The sequence below is a fragment of the Ascaphus truei genome, chromosome 13 (assembly GCF_040206685.1).
Source record: "Ascaphus truei isolate aAscTru1 chromosome 13, aAscTru1.hap1, whole genome shotgun sequence".
NCBI lineage: Eukaryota > Metazoa > Chordata > Amphibia > Anura > Ascaphidae > Ascaphus > Ascaphus truei.
The window spans coordinates 21,629,209-21,652,932 of record NC_134495.1 but is presented as its reverse complement, the minus strand read 5'-3'; the positions used below and the strand labels follow the sequence as shown (position 1 = coordinate 21,652,932).

At 51.0% G+C, this 23,724-nt stretch overlaps 2 protein-coding genes across 5 annotated transcripts in view; one reads left to right on the top strand and one right to left on the bottom strand.

Moving 5' to 3' along the window:
* Positions 1–15: 15 nt before the first annotated feature.
* Positions 16–9,415, top strand: RASL10A (RAS like family 10 member A). Of its 4 annotated transcripts, none has more exons than XM_075568855.1 (5): positions 16–130; positions 1,133–1,489; positions 5,004–5,125; positions 5,622–5,879; positions 7,508–9,415. In XM_075568855.1, the coding sequence occupies exons 2-5, from the start codon at positions 1,274–1,276 to the stop codon at positions 7,569–7,571; spliced, it is 660 nt and encodes a 219-aa protein (XP_075424970.1). In that variant the 5' UTR covers positions 16–130; positions 1,133–1,273; the 3' UTR covers positions 7,572–9,415. The 4 variants fall into 4 exon arrangements, with proteins under 4 accessions (XP_075424970.1, XP_075424969.1, XP_075424972.1 ...); XM_075568854.1 differs by having other exon boundaries at positions 5,004–5,161; XM_075568857.1 differs by lacking the exon at positions 7,508–9,415 and having other exon boundaries at positions 5,622–6,411.
* Positions 8,507–23,724, bottom strand: part of GAS2L1 (growth arrest specific 2 like 1) — a 17,572-nt gene continuing 2,354 nt past the window's right edge. Inside the window, exons 3-6 of the mRNA XM_075568853.1 lie at positions 22,784–22,891; positions 16,378–16,474; positions 15,454–15,718; positions 8,507–11,142 (exon numbers count right to left, since the gene is read on the bottom strand). Coding sequence (XP_075424968.1) covers positions 10,032–11,142; positions 15,454–15,718; positions 16,378–16,474; positions 22,784–22,891 — 1,581 coding nt within the window. The 3' untranslated portion in view covers positions 8,507–10,031. The remainder of the gene's footprint in view (positions 11,143–15,453; positions 15,719–16,377; positions 16,475–22,783; positions 22,892–23,724) is intronic.

Genomic DNA, 23,724 nt, shown 5'->3' with positions numbered 1-23,724 from the left:
GGTTGTAAAGGAGGAGAGGGCTATCCGATGAGAAAGGGGAGAGGACTAGATGTGCTGCCGCTGTCCGTGGTGCTGAAGGTCGGATGCTTGGATTTCAGACTCGGGTGCAAGACTCCAGGAGCCAGAAGGGGTAAATATATCCATTTATAGGGGGGGAGGAGAGAGGGGTTTATTGGTTCTGCTGATCCAAGGGATCTGATGGGAGATCAGACCCGTCCCCAATAGGAGAAATGTGTGAAGGGCAAATGAAGTGACTCGGTGTATTGATGTCAACTGCCACCCCATATACCAATATTCACTATTTATCTTTATCTTACTTGTCCTGACACCCCATTTACTTATATGACCCATTCTACTAATGTCGCCTATGTTCTGTCATCCTATATACTGATGTGACCTTTATGCTAGTCGCCCATATATGACTTTATATACCAATGGCACCTGCATCCGATCACCCTGTATGTGAGCTGAATGACCCCTGTATTTAGCACCTGTATTCTTCTGTATACTGTCACGCAGAATAATGTCCTACAAAGTAATGTGACCTTGTATAGCAATGTCACTGCATCCTGCTGTCACTTGTATTCTATTGCCATTTATCATATTACCCTGTATTCTAAGGATGGCACCTTGTCCCTTAATGCCACCGTCACCCTGTATGTGGATGATGGCGTAGAACAATGCCACCCTTTATATTACAGTGCAATGTCAGTCACACTATATGCTATTGTCACATTGTATCATGTGGGGTTACTCGCATGTTAACCCCACTGCTTCCAGCAGGGCCCTGCATGGCACTACTCTACAAAACATCTCCACTCCCTTTGGACAGTGACAGGGCTAATGTCATTGCAAGTTAGTCACCTTGTGTCCTAAGGTCACCTTGTATGTAATTGTCACTCGGTGTCCTTATGTCACTTTGTATTCTACCATGTATCCATCTCTATTGTATGACAAGGTCACCTTCAATCCCAATGTCACCTGGTATCTGTCACTAGTTTAGGGTCACCTGGTATGTCATACTTTTTTTTTTTTAATTTATTTTATGATCATTACAAATAATTAATGGACGTTTCAGGGTTTTGTCTCATCACTTAAGTGCGAGATTTATATACACTTTATTCCCTTATAGGTCTCTTAATGAGGGTGCACCTTGGGTGGCCAATGCTTCTGTAAGAGCGCCCCATGGATGGAGTGTATAATAGCTGCTTGTTGTCATGTAAGAGCGTGACTGACCTCCGCTGGAAACCATGCTCCCTGGTGGCTGCTGATCATGGTGCAGACAGTGCAGGTGGCAGTGCTGGGGGCACCGGGCGTTGGCAAAAGCTCCATCATCCAGCAGTTTGTGGCTCAGGAGTTCCGAGAGGAATACGCCCCGACGGAGCACAGAGAGCTGCATCGAGCCGCTGCTGTACTCAGCGAAAGGATGTATGAGCTGCTAATCCTGGATCTGCCCAACCTGTCCAGGTACCCAGGCACTGCGGGGCAGGTGAGACATCCAGGGGAGGGAGTGACACCTACTGGGCCTCACCAACACGAGCTTGTTAGCATTGTTTGATCTGCTATCTCTGTTTGGGGCAGTGCAGTTGACTTAAGTGTGGAGTTAAACCCAGCAGCAGTTGAAACAAGGTAGTTGGATTAGAGAATTAATTGGTTACGTATCACTTGTTACAATTACAAAACCTATAAAGACTAAAGTCCATGGGAGGAGAAAGGCAGGAGCAGATAAGGTTACCAGTCTGTACGATGGTTATCTTAAGTGTATTATTGCTAATGCAAGAAGCCTGGCAGATCAAATGGGGAAGCTTGAAATAATAGCCAGAAGGAAGCAATCATTTATGATCGACATTAGTGAAACATTTAGAGGGCTATTTTCTTTTCTGGGCAAACAGAAGAGCTTGCGGAGTATATTGTAGAACCATATTTTAAACTTCTTTATAAGGGGAAATGGTTATGAATCGTTTGGTGAACACGTAGAGACCGTGTGTGGATAGAGATGTGGAGTGTAGGTAAAACTTCAAACAAATGTTGGTAGGGTTCTGCTCTAAACCCCCAAATATTTGTGAGATTGAGGTAGCCAAACTACTTTTGGAAATGGGGGGAAAAGCAGCAAAACTAGGTCAGGTTTTAATTATGGCTGATTTTAATAATCCAGACATCAACTGGAGCAATGAGATTAGCAGTACAGCTAAAGGAAACAGGTTTTTGGTGTGCTGAAAGACAATGACATGACCCATATTCTTGAAGCACCAGCTAGGAAATGAGCATTACTGGATCTAGTAATACTAAACAATGTAGAAGTAATAGCAAATATTTGCGTCAACATTTGGGATTCCGTGATCATAGCAAACGGTATTATATGGGATCAACAAAGACTTGATTTTAGAAAGGCAGATTTTAGTCAACTACGGAAGATTCTACCAGAAATACATTTGAGATTTACTTTTTTGCAGGAAAAAATATAGAACGTAAATGGGTATCTTGAAAGCATTGCTAGAAGAACCCCTGCCATTAAACTTGTGTATTAATTTCCCTTCAGGTTTGCATAGAGAGCACAGACCATCTTCGCTGATGACCCTAAATTATGCAATATGCAGTTATGCAAGATGTCAATTCTCTACAGAAGGACTTTGATAAACTGGAAGTTTGGGCAGGTGTAGTTTAATACAGTAAGGTTATGCGTGTTGTAAACAAAAATAATCATGCCACCTACAAATTAAATGGGCCAAAATGAGGTCAATCCTTGATGGAGAAACATTTAGGAGTGCTTGCAGGCAGCATGCTTAGCGATAGTGCTCAATGTCAGGCAGGGGCACCTGCGCCATAAAAAAATATATTGGTAAACTGGAAAAAGTGTAGCGAAAGGCCACCAACTTAATAAAGGGGGATGGAAGGTTTTACTATGAGAAAAAGCCATCCATGTTTACATTAGAGCAGTGTTTCCCAACTCCGTGGAGTCCTCAGGGAACCCTAAGAGGCCAGGTCTTAAGGATATCCCTGCTCCGGCACAGGTGGCTCAGTCAAAATAACTGAGCTGCTGATTGACCCACCTGTGCTGGAGCAGGGATATCCTTAAGACCGGACCTGTTGGGGTTCCCTGAGGTCTGGAGTTGGGAAACGCTGCATTAGATAAAAGGTGTCGGAGAGGGGGATACCGATATGCACCATCATTACAAGGACTTTTTAGGGAACTTTGCATTCTAGAGACAGTACAAATGACAGAGAGTTTCGACCGATGGAGACTGTGATGAACGATACAATCGATATTTTGAAGAAAAGGTTAGACATCTTTTTGGAAAGGTATACAGGAATACACTTAAGTGAAACATAGGACGGATGTTGATCCATGGAGAAATTGAATTCCCATTGCTGGTGTCGGGAATTAATTTGTTTGTCCCCTTACAAGACATAATTGGCAAATCTTTCACTGGGGTTTTTCATTTGGCTTTCTCTGGATAAATCTAAATACAAATATAGGAGTACAGGAGTATCTTAGCCGACTACATTTTAACATCGGTTGGGAGGCATGGTGGGGGGGGAGAGATGTCTTTGTTTCAACTGCCTATACTATGCAACTATGTCGTTCTTTATGGCCGAGTCCATTGATAGATACGGGTTGGCAATTCACACTGGGCATATTAACCCCTTCAGCCCCCGAGGCGCCTGGAACGCACTAGTCCGCAATGCGTGGCCGTCTGCTCTGGCTCAGGAGGGTTTACAGCTTTTATTTTTTATTTTATTTTTTTCACCTCCCCAAATTCCTAAAAAGACCAACCCTTGAGTGAGGAGAGTTACTGCAAAGGAGGAGGCGAGGGTGGTAGGTGTATTTTGTAAACGAATGCAGAACGCATCATTTGACATCTTGAGTCTCTGCGTCAATGCAGCAAGGCCCTTGCTCCGGTTTTTGCTCCATGTGCATCAGCTTGTGTTCGGGGGCGTTACATGACAAAGAGGTTGTAACGAGATGCACTAAATTGTGCGCTGCTACTGCAATTATCAGGGAAAAACATTTTTTAAGCAGCTGTGCAACAACAATTGACACAGTAAGTGAAATGTTTTTCTGTTCCAACGTTGCCTTAGTATATAGGTGCTCTGTGTCTCTTAGCATTAATGTATTAACCCCTTGAGTGCGGGATGGGGCAGCGACACAAGCCCCCCCGGCACGTCGCAACCATGTGATTGCAATGACGACGTTATTGTATATATATTTTTTTAATCCTAGCGGGCATCAGATTGTTTAGTTGGGGGGAGGCTAACTAGGAGGGGACACGTTGTTACGAGATGTATCAAATTCCGATACGGATCAAAAGCGAGATGCTTGAGTCGTGTGATCACTGCCAGAGGCAACTTCTTCCGGGTCTCCATCACTAATTCTCTAGAACAGGGGTGCTCAACGCCAGTCTTCAAGCCCCCCCAACAGGTCAGGCTTTCACGATATCTCAGCTTCAGAGAAGACTGAGCCTCTGATTGAGCCACCTTTGCTGAAGCAGGGATATCCTGAAAACCTGACCTGTTGGGGGGGGGGGGGGCTTGAAGACTGGAGTTGGGCACCTAGAAGGTTGTGAACAAGGCAGGATAAGGTATGAATGAGAAAAGCCCCCTGGGTCCATACTGTAAGACAGGCCGGGACTGAAGAGGGGAGATATTCGTTCCACAAAGGCTTAATGATTAATGTCTCCGGTCTCCTCTCACTAACTCTCTCTCTCTTCCCCCTCTGCGCACTCTCTCGCTCCTTCTCTCTCTATCCTCTCTCTCCTTCTATCTCTCTCTCCTCTCTATCTATCTCTCTCCCCTCTATCTATCTCTCCCCCCTTCTATCTCTCTCTCTCTCCCCCCTTCTATCTCTCTCCCCCCCCTTCTATCTCTCTCTCTCTCCCACCTTCTATCTCTCTCTCTGCCACCTTCTATCTCTCTCTCTCTCCCACCTTATATCTCTCTCTCTCCCCCACCTTATATCTCTCTCTTTCTCCCCCTCTCTCTCTCTCTCTCCCCCTCTCTCTCAGGAGTGGTTGGATCCACGGTTCCGGGGGCTCAGGAACAGCCGGGTTTTCATCCTTGTCTTTGACATCTGCAGCCCAGAGAGTTTCCACCACGTGAAGCAGCTGAGGCAGCAAATCCTGGAGAGGTCAGACGGGTTCCACCAGAGCCCAAAGCCTGAGGGGTCAGCAGTAGCTTCAGGCTTCTCCTTGTCTAGCGCTATCCAACCTTTTCAGAACCGCAGAATCCTTTAATCCCCCCACCCCCAACAGGTCAGGTTTTTTTAACGATTGCGTGTGTATCCTTTAGTAATCTTTTAAAGAAACTCTCAGAATTGTATACCGCACCTAATTTCCAACATTGAATAGCCTGAGTGCCATTACCACTTCTGTGCCCGGGATGCCCGGGTAATCTCCTGTGGACTTCCAGAGTGAAATCCAGAAGGATCTAGACTTGCTGTCCATAAAGTGGTGAAAAGATGTGCTTCCCATAATGGCCAAATGTAGACGTTTTTAGATCCAATAATTATAGGGTTGCCTCATTTGGGGGGAGGGAGGTTGGCAGAGGTATAATATAAATTGCCCCAGTCCTTTCCCGGCCCAGATACACTCCTAGCCTTGCGTGACCTGCTTTTGTCTCCCCAGCACCAGTAAGCCCCCGCTAATCGTGGTGGTGGGCAACAAGAGAGACCAGCAGAAGCACCGCTTTGCCCCGCGCCATGCCCTGTCCGTGCTGGTGAAGAAGAGCTGGAAGTGTGGCTACCTGGAGTGCTCGGCTCGGAGCAACTGGCACATTCTGCTGCTATTCAAGCAGCTTCTCATCAGCACCACAGCCAAGACCAGCAGCACGAGTCCCAGCATCTGTCTGCAGGGGGCGCTGCACAGGGAGCGGTGCACTGTCATGTGAGCAATATGAGTCACGCACAGGAAAAGGGGTTCGCAGTCTCTGTCAGACACACACACAGCTCCTTGTCAGTGTCGCGCACACGCATGCCCTCAGTGTGTTAGTGGCGCACACGCATGCCCTCAGTGTGTCAGTGTCGCGCACACGCATGCCCTCAGTGTGTCAGTGTCGCGCACACGTATGCCCTCAGTGTGTCAGTGTCGCGCACACGCATACCCTCAGTGTGTCAGTGTCGCGCACACGCATGCCCTCAGTGTGTCAGTGTCGCGCACACATCCCCTCAGTGTGTCAGTGTCGCGCACACACATGCCGTCAGTGTCGCACACAAAACACAGGAGGGGTTCCCTGTGTGACACACCTACACACCTCAGCCTGTCCATGTCACATACATGCACACTCCCTGACTGTCCGTGACACGCGCACACGCTCCCTCAGTCTATCAGTGAGATGAAGAAAAGTGTCCTCCAGCGCATTGTCTCAAGTATATTCGTTTTAGTCCAAAGTATCAGAGGTTAATCTAGACGGGCTGGGTCTCCCATACATATAGAGTTGCAATGGAAATAGAAGAGAGAAAAGATCAGGCACAATACATTTATTACATAAGACTGGATTAAGAACAATATTACACTTGCAGCCAGTATAATCACACACAGCGTTTTGGGACAGCTTCCCAGCGTGTGGTAGTAACTCTTTGCTTTGATGCTAATGTTGCTCACATATTGTAGAGTCCACAGTCCCCTTCCGCTGTGTGTCCGCTGCGCCCGTCACCTCCGATTTCCTTGAGGGGGGACACTGCATCTCTCTTACTCCCCCTGTACCTTGTGCACGGTCAGGGGTGCCGGGAGGAGATATTACAGCAGCAGTGTCTCACTCACACTCGTATTCGCATACAAGTAACTGCAGGGCCAGCAGCCAATCGCTTCAGCAGAGGGGAATCCTCGCCACATGTCACACGTTGTAGTGAAGAAGTATCTCTGATGAAGCATTGGCGAAACATGTTAGATTTTTGGACTTGGTGAGCCACCATAGCTCCCTACAACGTGTGACATGTGGCGAGGATTCCCCTCTGCTGAAGCGATTGGCTGCTGGCCCTGCAGTTACTTGTATGCGAATACGAGTGTGAGTGAGACACTGCTGCTGTAATATCTCCTCCCGGCACCCCTGACCGTGCACAAGGTACAGGGGGAGTAAGAGAGGTGCAGTGTCCCCCCTCAAGGAAATCGGAGGTGACGGGCGCAGCGGACACACAGCGGAAGGGGACTGTGGACTCTACAATATGTGAGCAACATTAGCATCAAAGCAAAGAGTTACTACCACACGCTGGGAAGCTGTCCCAAAACGCTGTGTGTGATTATACTGGCTGTAAGTGTAATATTGTTCTTAATCCAGTCTTATGTAATAAATGTATTGTGCCTGATCTTTTCTCTCTTCTATTTCCATTGCAACTCTATATGTATTGTAGACCCAGCCCGTCTAGATTAACCTCTGACACCCCGGATAGGAAAACAATTACAACACTAGCTATGCAGAATTGTAAGTGCATGAATTCAAATGTATGAACTTTAAGGGTTAATTAACCGGTGTTGATACATTGCTATCTTCTCTTATTTTTATTTTGGACTAAAAGGAATATACTTGACACCGCGCCTGAGGACATCATTTCTTCTTTGCTCACATTTGGAGGGACGTGAAACTCTCTCCTGGACTCTGGCTGCTAAACCTAAGTATATCTATATTGGACACATAACCTTCCTCTGTTAAGTTTGTTATCACTGTGTATTTGTAATGAACTCATTTATATTAGGTTAGTGTTTAGCGCTGCTTTTTTCCTTTTGTCAGTGACACGCACACGCTCCCTGAGTCTATCAGTAACACGCGCACACACGCTCCCTCAGTGTCAGTGACACGCGCACACACACACACGCTCCCTCAGTGTCAGTGACACGCGCACACACACACACGCTCCTTCAGTGTCAGTGACACGCGCACACACAAACGCACGCTCCCTCAGTCTGTCAGTGACACGCACACACGCTTCCTCAGTGTCAGTGACACACGCACACACACGCTCCCTCAGTGTCAGTGACACGCGCACACACACACGCACGCTCCCTCAGTCTGTCAGTGACTCACGCACGCTCCCTCAGTCTGTCAGTGACTCACGCACGCTCCCTCAGTCTGTCAGTGACACGCACACGCTCCCTCAGTCTGTCAGTGACACGCACACGCTCCCTCAGTCTGTCAGTGACACGCACACACACACACGCACGCTCCCTCAGTCTGTCAGTGACACGCACACGCTCCCTCAGTCTGTCAGTGACACGCACACGCTCCCTCAGTCTGTCAGTGACTCGCGCACGCCCCCTCAGTCTGTCAGTGACACGCACACGCTCCCTCAGTCTGTCAGTGACACGCACACGCTCCCTCAGTCTGTCAGTGACACGCACACGCTCCCTCAGTCTGTCAGTGACACACGCACGCTCCCTCAGTCTGTCAGTGACACGCACACACACACGCACGCCCCCTCAGTCTGTCAGTGACACGCACACGCTCACTCAGTCTGTCAGTGACACGCACACGCTCCCTCAGTCTGTCAGTGACACACACACGACTTCAAATAACAGTGGGATTTTCAAGAGGATTTAATCAGCAGCAAAATTCCAATGTATACCTATGATACAGGTATGTGTATACACATACATAATACACGCCTACTGACTCGTTCACACATGCATAAACACATCCAGACTCACGGGTGTGTGTGTATTCATTTAACGGCAATAGTGCCGACCGGGGCACGATTACACGGAAAGTCTCATTGAAGCCAAGAGAGCTCCGCTCTGCACGGTCATAGTTTCATGAATAACCACCACTCGTGTACACGCACACGTACAGTAAACCCTATCCTTCGTTTAGGAAGTTACTCGCAGTGTGGGGGATCCCGGTCGTTAGCTTAATCAGGGGAAGCGCTGGGGAGGTGGAGTTTCCCCAGCAGCCGAGGCCTCGGGGGGGGGGGCATTTGTTACACCCCCAAACATAGAGATATTTAGGAGAGATTATACTCTGGTTCATTGACATTATGGCCAAGGGTAGTCACATGCAATGAGAAGCACAGCCATAGCTAGAAGATACTACAGGAGAAGGGTTACCTGTCAATAACTGGTTTATCCGGTAACATACCAATGAAAGTCACTGGGCCGCAAGGTTTCTAGATTAATGGCCAGCGCCATCCCTCTCATTACTCTATCTGATCTCTCCATATAACTCCTACTGTCCCATATATCGTCCTCATAGTGATGATCACGGGATACACTTTATGCAAAACACTATGATAATGTCAAGTGCCATATAATCAACTCACAAACAAGCCCCTTACACCACCAATCCTAAACCGCTCCCATGTAATCCTACGGCCTCCGTATAGATTGTAAGCTCTTTGGGGCAGGGACTCCCCCTCCTTGCACTGCCTGCAGTTGACTCGCTGCATTAAGATTATTTGTACTGCATTTAACAATAAAGCAATATTACCAGAGAATCGGAGTGTTTTGTGTAGCGGAAAAGCTGCCGACGTTGCGATGCACGACTTGGGCCTTCATCAGGGAGGAGATGTCGTTAACAAGACTAGCTGCATAGGCCGGCTGTGGATTACTCGCTGCCCAGGGATGGGGCAGTCCCACTTGGCAAACGAACATAAAAATGATGCAGGTAACCAGTGTAATAGGCCGCCTTCTCAATAAATCAAATCAGAACGACAATTTAGTCATCCGCATGTTCTCATTTGAACAATGAATTCCTCTGCCGATGCTATCTCGGCTGTTATACTAACGCCTCCATTAGCCCAACTTCCAGGAGAAATTAAGGTGGGAATATAGATCCTGGCTTAATTCATGTTTTGGGGAAATCCAGTGACTATTTCATTGGTTGGTACCTCAATGGAAACATTGAACCTTCTGCACTGTATAGTGAGGCAGAGTATACCTTCGCACTCCTGAAAACTAACATGCTGCACTGTACAGTGATAATGAGTAACCAGTTAGCCAGAAACTCGTGCCATCTGGCTGTGATATGGAGCCAAGGTGCTTATCGTCCGAGAGAAGAAACGTAGTGTTAGTAATAGGGAGTCCCCCCTTAACAGCACCCCAAAACCTGCCTCACCCACGAGGGTGCTCCCCTTGCCCTCCTCCCAAATCGGGGAAGAAGACTGCTTGCAGGGCCCTCCAGGAGCGCCTGCTGGGGGCTGTTCTAGGGGGGGAACCCCCGGATCTGCAGCTGAGGGGGGTGGGGATGCGGGTGGGTAACTTGTCCGGCTGAGTGTCCGCTCGAGGCCGGATTTTGGGGCGCAGCTTCAGTTTGTAGATGGAGGGGACCCGATCTGGGCGTTTGAAGGGCTTCTTGGGTCTTAAGGTCACCTCCACAGCAGGGTCGTCCTCTCCCCCCAGATCGGGGGACGACAATAGAGCACACGGCTCGTCCTTGTCCGCCTCATCCTGCAGGTCACCGGGAGCTGGTGGGCAGGAGCTATCGTCCGAGGAGCTGGAGAGAGCCGGGAGCCTTCTCCATGCGGCTGCAGGGAGAGTCATGGAGGTCCCCTCTTGCCCCTCCCGGGAAGGGATTACCCCCTGCTCCCTACCTCCTATCCCCCCGGTGATGTAAAAGTTGAGGGAGGAGGAGGAAGAGCTGGAGGAGCAGTAGGCGGAATCTACAGCCACCTGCTCACAGGGAGGGGGGCTCAGCAGCATGCCGACCGCCGGTGCCACCCCCGGCGGCTCGGCGGTCCCCAGGAGTCGAGAGTTCTCCAAGAACTCCCTCTCCAGGCTGCGGTAAATCTGCTTCTCCTGACATGCATCCAGCGGCTCCGGTGTGAACCCCAGATGCCTGCGCGTTCTGCTTCGGGAGGGCTCTGTGTGGGTGCGAGGGTTGGGGGGCTTGGACGTGGCAGGGGGGACCAATGAGTGCTGCCCGTCTTTGCCCCGGGTGATGAGCAGCACGGTGTTCTTGTTACTGGGGGGTCCCTGGCTTCGGGCCCTTCGGGAGGTAGGAGCAGCCGCAGAAGGTCCCTGTACTCTGCCACGGTCAGACGGGGGAGGCTGAGGGACCGGTGCCCGGCGGGGGGCTGGTCCCCGGTCCTGGGACTGGCTGCGGGTGACAGAAGCACGGGGTCCGGGTCTCACCGTCTCGCCCGATTTTCTGCAGGCTGGAGCACTCTGAACGGAGGAGGCAGAGGAGTCGCTGTCACCGGAGTAACGGCGGGAGCGGGGGGGCCTGAGAGAGATGAGGAGAGAGTGAGTGCGCTCAGAGAGCGGAGATGAAAGGAATTGAGAGAGAAAGGGGGGTGGGGGCAGCATCTATCATCTGAGGAGCTAGAGAGCTGGGCGCCTTCCCCATGTGGCTTCAAGAAGATCCACAGGGGTCCTGTTTTGCCACTCGTGGGAGGTTATTCCCTGCGTTGCACCCCCTCAAGGGGGGGGGGGATGTAAAAGTGTGAGATTGAGATGATGGAGAGAAAGATGAGTGATCAGTGAGTGAAAGAGAGGAGTGATCAGAGCCCTTAAAGCTGCAGACCAAGCAATATCCTACGTGTGTTTTAAAAAACAAAAATCAGTTCTGTACTATGAGAAAATACTTATAGAATTTTTTTTTTTTTTAAAACAACTCCGAATTACTTTTTTTTAATGTATTCTAATTTAACAAGCATTTTGTTTCTACAGCAACCATTTACAAAGTCACATTCCCTTCCTCTTCTAAAACAAGCTCTGGCACTCCCCTTTTTGAGCCCTGCCCTCTCTCTAGCAGTGCACCAATTGTATCGAGTGACTGACTGGTCACATGATCTTACCACCCACCCCCCACCCCGAGCCGAATCTTCGCCAATCAATCACAGGAGAACGGATCGATCAACAACTTAGCTAATGACTTATTGTGTGTTGTATTCATGCACATATTAAAAGGAAAAAAGTAATTTTTTAATGTTTATATATATATATATATGGCAGCTTGGAGTGCGAGATGAGAGAAAGATGAGGTATGAGACAGAATTGAGTGAGGGAGCGATGAGAAATAAATGAGTAAGGAGGGGTGGGGTGGGGGGGGGGTCGAGCAGAGCGTAAAGGGAAAGTTGCCAAAATTTGCAAGTTCACCATATGTTAAAATGAGTCTGCAAAGATTACTCATCCTATATTTGTATTTATAATGATCTAAGACGAAATCACCCTTGCCGAGGGGGGAGGTGAATCAGCGGGCACAACTGTGCAGAAAAAAGTTGCAAAGGCTGGACTGGGCTGTAAAAATTCTTTATTTAAGCATGGATTAAAAACCAAGAGGAGGGGGAACAGACCCCTGCGCCTCTAACGCGTTTCACCCAGTGTGGGCTTTCTCAACTTTTTTCTGCACAGTTGTGCCCGCTGATTCACCTCCCCCCTCGGCAAGGGTGATTTCGTCTTGTCTCTGCACACAGCAAGGAGCACACAGACCCGGATGGATATGGACTTATGCGAGTACTTTATGATTACTACTTGCGTGGGAGCTTCCCCAGGTTCACTGGCTCATATAGTTGCAGGATTTATGTTAAGGGTCTGGGTGGGTCTCAGGACTTCCCCCAGACAACCCTCCTTATCCTCGCCAGACCGTGTCCAACTAGGGGTTAATCTACATAGCTCCACACAGCTATTCATTACAACATGTGATCCGGATGCAGTAATTTATTTTTACAAGTGGGTTAAATGCTCTGTAGCACTAGTTAATTGAGGGACTCCACCTCAATATTCCTCTATTTTATAATGATCTAGATCAGTGTTTCCCAACTCCAGTCCTCAGGGAACCCCAACAGGTCAGGTCTTAAGGATATCCCTGCTCCAGCACAGGTGGCTCAGTCAATCAGCGGCTCAGTCATTTTGACTGAGCCACCTGTGCTGGAGCATGGATATCCTTAAGACCGACCGGACCTGTTGGGGTTCCCCGAGGACTGGAGATGGGGAAACACTGGTCTAGAGGAAGGTGCACAACAGAACCCCAGTGACATTTGCCAATTTGGTCTCATAAGGGGAAACATAATTTCCTTCCAATTGGATTTCTCCCTGGATCAACATCCTTTCTCTACGTAACTTATTGGGTATATATTCCTATATACCTTTCCCTTCTAATAAGATGTGTAAGCATTTTCTGAAAGATATCTATTGTTTCTGCCGTTATGGGTTAGAAATTCCCGTCTCATCCCTGTATATACCTCTCCTATGTAATTAAGATTTATAATCTTTGCCTACAAGAATAATTCCCAAATATACCACCAGGTGGCCCTTCTGTTCTTACAGCCGAAACCTGAGCAAGAGCTTTGGAAAGCTCTGTACAAGTGAAGAAGAGACCTGTGAGGTTGGAGAGGGGGAAGGACAAAGAATATGAGAGAGAGAGGTGTAGAGAGAGAGAGAGAGGTGTAGAGAGAGAGAGAGGTGTAGAGAGAGAGAGGTGTAGAGAGAGAGAGGTGTAGAGAGAGAGAGGTGTAGAGAGAGAGGTGTAGAGAGAGAGAGGGGGGGGCAGAGGATGAGAGAGAGGGGCAGAGGATGAGAGAGAGGGGGGCAGAGGATGAGAGAGAGGGGGGGCAGAGGATGAGAGAGAGGGGGCAGGGGATGAGAGAGAGGGGGGGCAGGGGATGAGAGAGAGGGGGCAGAGGATGAGAGAGAGGGGGAGGGTAGAGGATGAGAGAGGGGGAGGGTAGAGGATGAGAGAGGGGGAGGGCAGAGGATGGGAGAGAGGGGGAGGGCAAAGGACGGAAGAGAGGGGGAGGGCAGAGGACGGGAGAGAGGGGGAGGGCAGAGGACGGGAGAGAGGGGGAGGGCAGAGGACGAGAGAGAGGGGGAGGGCAGAGGACGAGAGAGAGGGGGAGGGCAGAGGACGAGAGAGAGGGGGAGGGCAGAGGACGAGAGAGAGGGGGAGGGCAGAGGACGAGAGAGAGGGGGAGGGCAGAGGACGAGAGAGAGGGGGAGGGCAGAGGACGTGAGAGAGGGGGAGGGCAGAGGACGAGAGAGAGGGGGAGGGCAGAGGATGAGAGAGGGGGAGGGCAGAGGATGACAGAGAGGGGGAGGGCAGAGGATGAGAGAGGGGGAGGGCAGAGGATGAGAGAGAGGGGGAGGGCAGAGGATGAGAGAGGGGGGGAGGGCAGAGGATGAGAGAGGGGAGGGCAGAGGATGAGAGAGAGGGGGAGGGCAGAGGATGAGAGAGAGGGGGAGGGCAGAGGATGAGAGAGAGGGGGAGGGCAGAGGATGAGAGAGAGGGGGAGGGCAGAGGATGAGAGAGAGGGGGAGGGCAGAGGATGAGAGAGAGGGGGAGGGCAGAAGATGAGAGAGAGGGGGAGGGCAGAGGATGAGAGAGAGGGGGAGGGCAGAAGATGAGAGAGAGGGGGAGGGCAGAGGATGAGAGAGGGGGAGGGCAGAGGATGGGAGAGAGGGGGAGGGCAGAGGATGGGAGAGAGGGGGAGGGCAGAGGATGGGAGAGAGGGGGAGGGCAGAGGATGGGAGAGAGGGGGAGGGCAGAGGATGGGAGAGAGGGGGAGGGCAGAGGATGGGAGAGAGGGGGAGGGCAGAGGATGGGAGAGAGGGGGAGGGCAGAGGATGGGAGAGAGGGGGAGGGCAGAGGATGGGAGAGAGGGGGAGGGCAGAGGATGGGAGAGAGGGGAAGGGCAGAGGATGGGAGAGAGGGGAAGGGCAGAGGATGGGAGAGAGGGGGAGGGCAGAGGATGGGAGAGAGGGGGAGGGCAGGATGGGAGAGGGGGAGGGCAGGATGGGAAAGGGGGAGGGCAGGATGGGAGAGAGGGGGAGGGCAGAGGATGGGAGAGAGGGGGAGGGCAGAGGATGGGAGAGAGGGGGAGGGCAGAGGATGGGAGAGAGGGGAGGGCAGAGGATGAGAGAGGGGAGGGCAGAGGATGAGAGAGGGGAGGGCAGAGGATGAGAGAGAGGGGGGGGCAAAGAATGAGAGAGAGAGGGGGCAAAGAATGAGAGAGAGGGGGGGCAAAGAATGAGAGAGAGAGGGGGGCAGAAAATGAGAGAGAGAGCGGGGGCAGAGAATGAGAGAGAGAGAGAGGGGGCAGAGAATGAGAGAGAGGGGGGCAGAGAATGAGAGAGAGAGGGGGGGCAGAGAATGAGAGAGAGGGGGCAGAGAATGAGAGAGAGAGAGGGGGGCAGAAAATGAGAGAGAGAGAGAGGGGGCAGAGAATGAGAGAGAGGGGGGCAGAGAATGAGAGAGGGGGGGCAGAGAATGAGAGAGAGGGGGCAGAGAATGAGAGAGAGAGGGGGGGGCAGAAAATGAGAGAGGGGGGCAGCGAATGAGAGAGGGGGGCAGAGAATGAGAGAGAGAGAGAGAGAGAGAGAGGGGGGCAGAGAATGAGAGAGAGAGAGAGAGGGGCAGAGAATGAGAGAGAGTTGATACTAGCAAACTAACTGATATTTATAACTGAAATAAAAATGTTTTCTCATTCCCCTCACCCCACAGCGGGTCAAAGTGAGGTGACGAGATCTCCCTGACAGGAGCCAGTGTGACATGATACAGGGCACTGCTGGAGGAAGGTTACCGCGGTGCCCCACGCACCTGAATGAGTTGATGTTGCGTTTGTCTGGACGCTCTCTCGGTAAGACGGTCCTGATGCTAGTGGGAGCGCTGTTCCGGGGTGTGACGGGCCCTGGGGAGGCGCGCGAGGGGGGACCCCGCTGGGGGGAAGCGTCTGGCTGCATCACGTTCCTGGGGGACCCCTCGGACCAGCGTCCCCGGGCAGGGCTGGCGGTGCGAGGAGGGGCGAGGCTGGACCCCCGCTGGGGGGAGAAGGTCACCGGCCTGGATGTCGGAACGCGATGGGCTGCATAGGGGACGAGATTCAGGGAGTAGCCTCAAATACAGGGCAGTGTGTGTGTCAGGCAGGGCGGCGTGACTAATATGCAGAGTGGTGTGTGTAATATACAGAGCGACGTGACTGTAATATGGAGAGGTGTGTGTGTAACATGCAGAGCAGCGTGACTGTAATATGGAGAGGGGTGTGTAATATACAGAGCGACGTGACTGTAATATGGAGCGGGGTGTGTGTAACATGCAGAGCAGCGTGACTGTAATATGGAGAGGGGTGTGTAATATACAGAGCAGCATGACTAATATGCAGCGCGGCGTGTTATATGCAGAGCGGCATGACTAATATGCAGAGTGGTGTGTGTAATATACAGAGCGACGTGACTGTAATATGGAGAGGTGTGTGTGTAACATGCAGAGCAGCGTGACTAATATGGAGAGGGGTGTGTGTAACATGCAGAGCAGCGTGACTAATACGCAGAGCGGCGTGTTATATGCAGAGCAGCATGACTAATACGCAGAGCGGCGTGTTATATGCAGAGCGGCGTGACTAATACGCAGAGCGGCGTGTTATATGCAGAGCGGCGTGACTAATACGCAGAGCGGCGTGTTATATGCGGCCCGGTGCTGTGCAGAAAGGCTCGGGGACGGGGTGCACACCCCGGGGATACTCACAGACAGACTGGCACCTGCAGGGGTCGTGCTTGTCCAGGTAATGCTCCAGTGTGTCCCAGCCTCCCCCAACACGCACCATCACATGACTGCGCAGTACCTGCGGGACACCGGGGAAATGCGCCGCGATTAGGGAGGGGTGTGCCGCAGAGGGTTAACGGGTACCCTTTCCGTGATTAACTCCTTGAGTGCTGTGTTGCTGGGAGCAGTGAGAGGAGAGGGGGAGCACACGGGCGGGGACAGATCCGCTGAATAATACACAGGCAATGTCTCGCGTTCCAGATCTTCTTACTCACGGGAAGTCTCCGTTCCCAAGGTCCCTGCGGGGGGGCTCGGCTGTTAACCCCTTCACTGCAAAGCAAAGCACTGCAGGAACCCTTTCTCAGTGCGTGACTTAACCCTCTCTGTGCCAGGGAGACTGGCAAACTGCCTCTCTGTCCAGGAACGCAACACCCGCAACACCAGGAAATCCCAGGGTTTCAATGTTAGATAGATATATATCTGTCTCTATATATGTGTCTGTATCAGTGTGTCAATGCGTATGCGCGTGTATATCTGTGTGTCAATGTGTGTGTATCAGTGTGTCAATGCGTGTGTATCAGTGTGTCAATGCGTGTGTATCAGTGTGTCAATGCGTGTGTATCAGTGTGTCAAAGCGCGTGTATCAGTGTGTCAATGCGCGTGTATCAGTGTGTCAATGCGCGTGTATCAGTGTGTCAATGCGCGTGTATCAGTGTGTCAATGCGCGTGTATCAGTGTGTCAATGCGCGTGTATCAGTGTGTCAATGCGCGTGTATCAGTGTGTCAATGCGCGTGTATCAGTGTGTCAATGCGCGTGTATCAGTGTGTCAATGCGCGTGTATCAGTGTGTCAATGCGCGTGTATCAGTGTGTCAATGCGCGTGTATCAGTGTGTCAATGCGCGTGTATCAGTGTGTCAATGCGCGTGTATCAGTGTGTCAAAGCGCGTGTATCAGTGTGTCAATACGTATGCGTGTATATCTGTGTTTCAATGCGTATGCGTGTATATCAGTGTGTCAATGCGTATGCGTGTATATCAGTGTGTCAATGCGTATGCGTGTGTATCAGTGTGTTAATGCGCGTGTATCAGTGTCTGTATCAGTGTGTTAATGCGCGTGTATCAGTGTCTGTATCAGTGTGTGAATGCGCGTGTATCAGTGTCGGTATCAGTGTGTCAATGCGCGTATATCAGTGTGTCAATGCGTGTGTATCAGTGTGTTAATGCGTGTGTATCAGTGTCTGTATCAGTGTGTTAATGCGCGTGTATCAGTGTCTGTATCAGTGTGTCAATGCGCGTATATCAGTGTGTCAATGCGTGTGTATCAGTGTGTTAATGCGTGTGTATCAGTGTATGTATCAATGTGTTAATGCGCGTGTATCAGTGTCTGTATCAGTGTGTTAATGCGCGTGTATCAGTGTGTTAATGCGCGTGTATCAGTGTCTGTATCAGTGTGTTAATGCGCGTGTATCAGTGTCTGTATCAGTGTGTCAATGCGCGTGTATCAGTGGGTCAATGCGCGTGTATCAGTGTGTCAATGCGCGTGTATCAGTGTGTCAATGCGCGTGTATCAGTGTGTTAATGCGCGTGTATCAGTGTGTTAATGCGCGTGTATCAGTGTGGCAATGCACGTGTATCACTGTGTCAATGCGCGTGTATCAGTGTGTTAATGCGCGTGTATCAGTGTCTGTATCAGTGGGTCAATGCGCGTGTATCAGTGTGTCAATGCGCGTGTATCAGTGTGTTAATGCGCGTGTATCAGTGTGTTAATGCGCGTGTATCAGTGTGGCAATGCACGTGTATCACTGTGTCAATGCGCGTGTATCAGTGTGTTAATGCGCGTGTATCAGTGTCTGTATCAGTGGGTCAATGCGCGTGTATCAGTGTGTCAATGCGCGTGTATCAGTGTGTCAATGCGCGTGTATCAGTCTGGTGGTCACTCTGCATAGCATAGTATATTTCTCTTTAATGCGCTATTGCCCCTCTGGAAGTAATCAGGGCTAATGTTTGTTATTTTAAAGTCCCTCTCCCTGTATTACACACAGTATACAGCTGTTACAGTGATTGCCACAGAGCTGTGCTGCAGTGTGTGATTTGAAGACATTCTAAACCTGATCAGAGTATTACTGCTCTCTCACAGGATACAGCCCCTTACCCGCACGGAGATCAGATTATTACTGCTCTCTCACAGGATACAGGCCCTTACCCGCACGGAGATCAGAGTATTACTGCTCTCTCACAGGATACAGGCCCTTACCCGCACGGAGATCAGAGTATTACTGCTCTCTCACAGGATACAGGCCCTTACCCGCACGGAGATCAGAGTATTACTGCTCTCTCACAAAATACATGCCCCTTACCCGCACGGAGATCAGAGTATTACTGCTCTCTCACAGGATACAGGCCCTTACCCGCACGGAGATCAGAGTATTACTGCTCTCTCACAGGATACAGCCCCTTACCCGCACGGAGATCAGAGTATTACTGCTCTCTCACAGGATACAGGCCCTTACCCGCACGGAGATCAGAGTATTACTGCTATCACAGGATACAGCCCCTTACCCGCACGTCGATCAGAGTATTACTGCTCTCTCACAGGATACAGCCCCTTACCCGCACGGAGATCAGAGTATTACTGCTCTCTCACAGGATACAGCCCCTTACCCACACGGAGATCAGAGTATTACTGCTCTCACAGGATACAGCCCCTTACCCGCACGTCGATCAGAGTATTACTGCTCTCTCACAGGATACAGCCCCTTACCCGCACGGAGATCAGAGTATTACTGCTCTCTCACAGGATACAGCCCCTTACCCGCACGGATATCAGAGTATTACTGCTCTCTCACAGGATACAGGCCCTTACCCGCACGGAGATCAGAGTATTACTGCTCTCTCACAGGATACATGCCCTTACCCGCACGGAGATTAGAGTATTACTGCTCTCTCACAGGATACATGCCCTTACCCGCACGGAGATTAGAGTATTACTGCTCTCTCACAGGATACAGGCCCTTACCCGCACGAAGATCAGAGTATTACTGCTCTCTCACAGGATACAGGCCCTTACCCACACGGAGATCAGAGTATTACTGCTCTCTCACAAAATACATGCCCCTTACCCGCACGGAGATCAGGGTATTACTGCTCTCTCACAGGATACAGGCCCTTACCCGCACGGAGATTAGAGTATTACTGCTCTCTCACAGGATACAGCCCCTTACCCGCACGGAGATCAGAGTATTACTGCTCTCTCACAGGATACAGGCCCTTACCCGCACGGAGATCAGAGTATTACTGCCCTCTCACAGGATACAGGCCCTTACCCGCACGGAGATAAGAGTATTACTGCTCTCTCACAGGATACAGGCCCTTACCCGCACGGAGATCAGAGTATTACTGCTCTCTCACAGGATACATGCCCTTACCCGCACGGAGATTAGAGTATTACTGCTCTCTCACAGGATACAGGCCCTTACCCGCACGAAGATCAGAGTATTACTGCTCTCTCACAGGATACAGGCCCTTACCCACACGGAGATCAGAGTATTACTGCTCTCTCACAAAATACATGCCCCTTACCCGCACGGAGATCAGAGTATTACTGCTCTCTCACAGGATACAGGCCCTTACCCGCACGGAGATCAGAGTATTACTGCCCTCTCACAGGATACAGGCCCTTACCCGCACGGAGATTAGAGTATTACTGCTCTCTCACAGGATACAGCCCCTTACCCGCACGGAGATCAGAGTATTACTGCTCTCTCACAGGATACAGGCCCTTACCCGCACGGAGATCAGAGTATTACTGCCCTCTCACAGGATACAGGCCCTTACCCGCACGGAGATAAGAGTATTACTGCTCTCTCACAGGATACAGCCCCTTACCCGCACGGAGATCAGAGTATTACTGCTCTCTCACAGGATACAGCCCCTTACCCGCATGGAGATCAGAGTATTACTGCTCTCTCACAGGATACAGCCCCTTACCCGCACGGAGATCAGAGTATTACTGCTCTCTCACAGGATACAGCCCCTTACCCGCACGGAGATCAGAGTATTACTGCTCTCTCACAGGATACAGGCCCTTACCCGCACGGAGATTAGAGTATTACTGCTCTCTCACAGGATACATGCTCTTACCCGCACGGAGATCAGAGTATTACTGCTCTCTCACAAAATACATGCCCCTTACCCGCACGGAGATCAGAGTATTACTGCTCTCTCACAGGATACAGCCCCTTACCCGCACGGAGATCAGAGTATTACTGCTCTCTCACAGGATACAGCCCCTTACCCGCACGGAGATCAGAGTATTACTGCTCTCTCACAGGATACAGGCCCTTACCCGCACGGAGATCAGAGTATTACTGCTCTCTCACAGGATACAGCCCCTTACCCGCACGGAGATCAGAGTATTACTGCTCTCTCACAGGATACAGGCCCTTACCCGCACGGAGATCAGAGTATTACTGCCCTCTCACAGGATACAGGCCCTTACCCGCACGGAGATCAGAGTATTACTGCTCTCTCACAGGATACAGGCCCTTACCCGCACGGAGATCAGAGTATTACTGCTCTCTCACAGGATACATGCCCTTACCCGCACGGAGATTAGAGTATTACTGCTCTCTCACAGGATACATGCCCTTACCCGCACGGAGATTAGAGTATTACTGCTCTCTCACAGGATACAGGCCCTTACCCGCACGAAGATCAGAGTATTACTGCTCTCTCACAGGATACAGGCCCTTACCCACACGGAGATCAGAGTATTACTGCTCTCTCACAAAATACATGCCCCTTACCCGCACGGAGATCAGGGTATTACTGCTCTCTCACAGGATACAGGCCCTTACCCGCACGGAGATTAGAGTATTACTGCTCTCTCACAGGATACAGCCCCTTACCCGCACGGAGATCAGAGTATTACTGCCCTCTCACAGGATACAGGCCCTTACCCGCACGGAGATAAGAGTATTACTGCTCTCTCACAGGATACAGGCCCTTACCCGCACGGAGATCAGAGTATTACTGCTCTCTCACAGGATACATGCCCTTACCCGCACGGAGATTAGAGTATTACTGCTCTCTCACAGGATACAGGCCCTTACCCGCACGAAGATCAGAGTATTACTGCTCTCTCACAGGATACAGGCCCTTACCCACACGGAGATCAGAGTATTACTGCTCTCTCACAAAATACATGCCCCTTACCCGCACGGAGATCAGAGTATTACTGCTCTCTCACAGGATACAGGCCCTTACCCGCACGGAGATCAGAGTATTACTGCCCTCTCACAGGATACAGGCCCTTACCCGCACGGAGATTAGAGTATTACTGCTCTCTCACAGGATACAGCCCCTTACCCGCACGGAGATCAGAGTATTACTGCTCTCTCACAGGATACAGGCCCTTACCCGCACGGAGATCAGAGTATTACTGCCCTCTCACAGGATACAGGCCCTTACCCGCACGGAGATAAGAGTATTACTGCTCTCTCACAGGATACAGCCCCTTACCCGCACGGAGATCAGAGTATTACTGCTCTCTCACAGGATACAGCCCCTTACCCGCATGGAGATCAGAGTATTACTGCTCTCTCACAGGATACAGCCCCTTACCCGCACGGAGATCAGAGTATTACTGCTCTCTCACAGGATACAGCCCCTTACCCGCACGGAGATCAGAGTATTACTGCTCTCTCACAGGATACAGGCCCTTACCCGCACGGAGATTAGAGTATTACTGCTCTCTCACAGGATACATGCTCTTACCCGCACGGAGATCAGAGTATTACTGCTCTCTCACAAAATACATGCCCCTTACCCGCACGGAGATCAGAGTATTACTGCTCTCTCACAGGATACAGCCCCTTACCCGCACGGAGATCAGAGTATTACTGCTCTCTCACAGGATACAGCCCCTTACCCGCACGGAGATCAGAGTATTACTGCTCTCTCACAGGATACAGGCCCTTACCCGCACGGAGATCAGAGTATTACTGCTCTCTCACAGGATACAGCCCCTTACCCGCACGGAGATCAGAGTATTACTGCTCTCTCACAGGATACAGGCCCTTACCCGCACGGAGATCAGAGTATTACTGCTCTCTCACAGGATACAGCCCCTTACCCGCACGGAGATCAGAGTATTACTGCTCTCTCACAGGATACAGGCCCTTACCCGCACGGAGATCAGAGTATTACTGCTCTCTCACAGGATACAGGCCCTTACCCGCACGGAGATCAGAGTATTACTGCCCTCTCACAGGATACAGGCCCTTACCCGCACGGAGATCAGAGTATTACTGCTCTCTCACAGGATACATGCCCTTACCCGCACGGAGATCAGAGTATTACTGCTCTCTCACAGGATACAGTCCCTTACCCGCACGAAGATCAGAGTATTAGTGTCCCCAACTTGATATTTCCCCTCCGAGACTTTGATCATCGGGAACTGGGAAGGACACTGGCAGCAGCCTAATATCTCACGGACCTGCGGAGAGAGGAGAGGGGTTATACAGAGAGAGGGGCTCCCTCAGTCTGTCAGTGTCACACACCGGAGGGGGGCTCCCTCAGTCTGTCAGTGTCACACACACACACACACACACACACACACACACACACACACACACACACACACACAGACACACACGGGGCTCCCTCAGTCTGTCAGTGTCACACACACACACAGGAGAGGGGCTCCCTCAGTCTTCCAGTGTCACACACACAGGAGAGGGGCTCCCTCAGTCTTCCAGTGTCACACACACAGGAGAGGGGCTCCCTCAGTCTGTCAGTGTCACACACACACAGGAGGGGGGCTCCCTCAGTCTGTCAGTGTCACACACACACAGGAGGGGGGCTCCCTCAGTCTGTCAGTGTCACACACACAGGAGGGGGGCTCCCTCAGTCTGTCAGTGTCACACACACACGGAGAGGGGCTCCCTCAGTCTGTCAGTTTCACACACACAGGAGAGTGGCTCCCTCAGTCTGTCAGTGTCACACACACACGGAGAGGGGCTCCCTCAGTCTGTCAGTGTCACACACACACGGAGAGGGGCTCCCTCAGTCTGTCAGTGTCACACACACAGGGAGGGGGCTCCGTCATTCTGTCAGTGACTGACACAGACACACACCTCCCTCAGTCTGTCAGTGTCGGTACTAGCGTGTGTGTGTGTGTGTGTGTCTGTGCATAGTGGGGGGGGATGTCACGTCACTTGGCAGCCAATATAATTTCCACAGGAAGTCTGCGTCCCAGCATCACCGTGGAGACACAATCACACACGCATGTGGTGGGCACTTTACAGACTGAACGTGCGTGTGACAGCG

Excerpts from the sequence above, each read along its gene's own strand:
- RASL10A (XM_075568854.1), top strand. The coding sequence starts at position 1,274 with ATGGTGCAGACAGTGCAGGTGGCAGTGCTGGGGGCACCGGGCGTTGGC. Across the intron at positions 1,490-5,003 it reads ACCCAGGCACTGCGGGGCAG|GAGTGGTTGGATCCACGGTT; the intron begins GTGAGACATCCA and ends CCTCTCTCTCAG. Across the intron at positions 5,162-5,621 it reads CAGAGCCCAAAGCCTGAGGG|CACCAGTAAGCCCCCGCTAA; the intron begins GTCAGCAGTAGC and ends TTGTCTCCCCAG.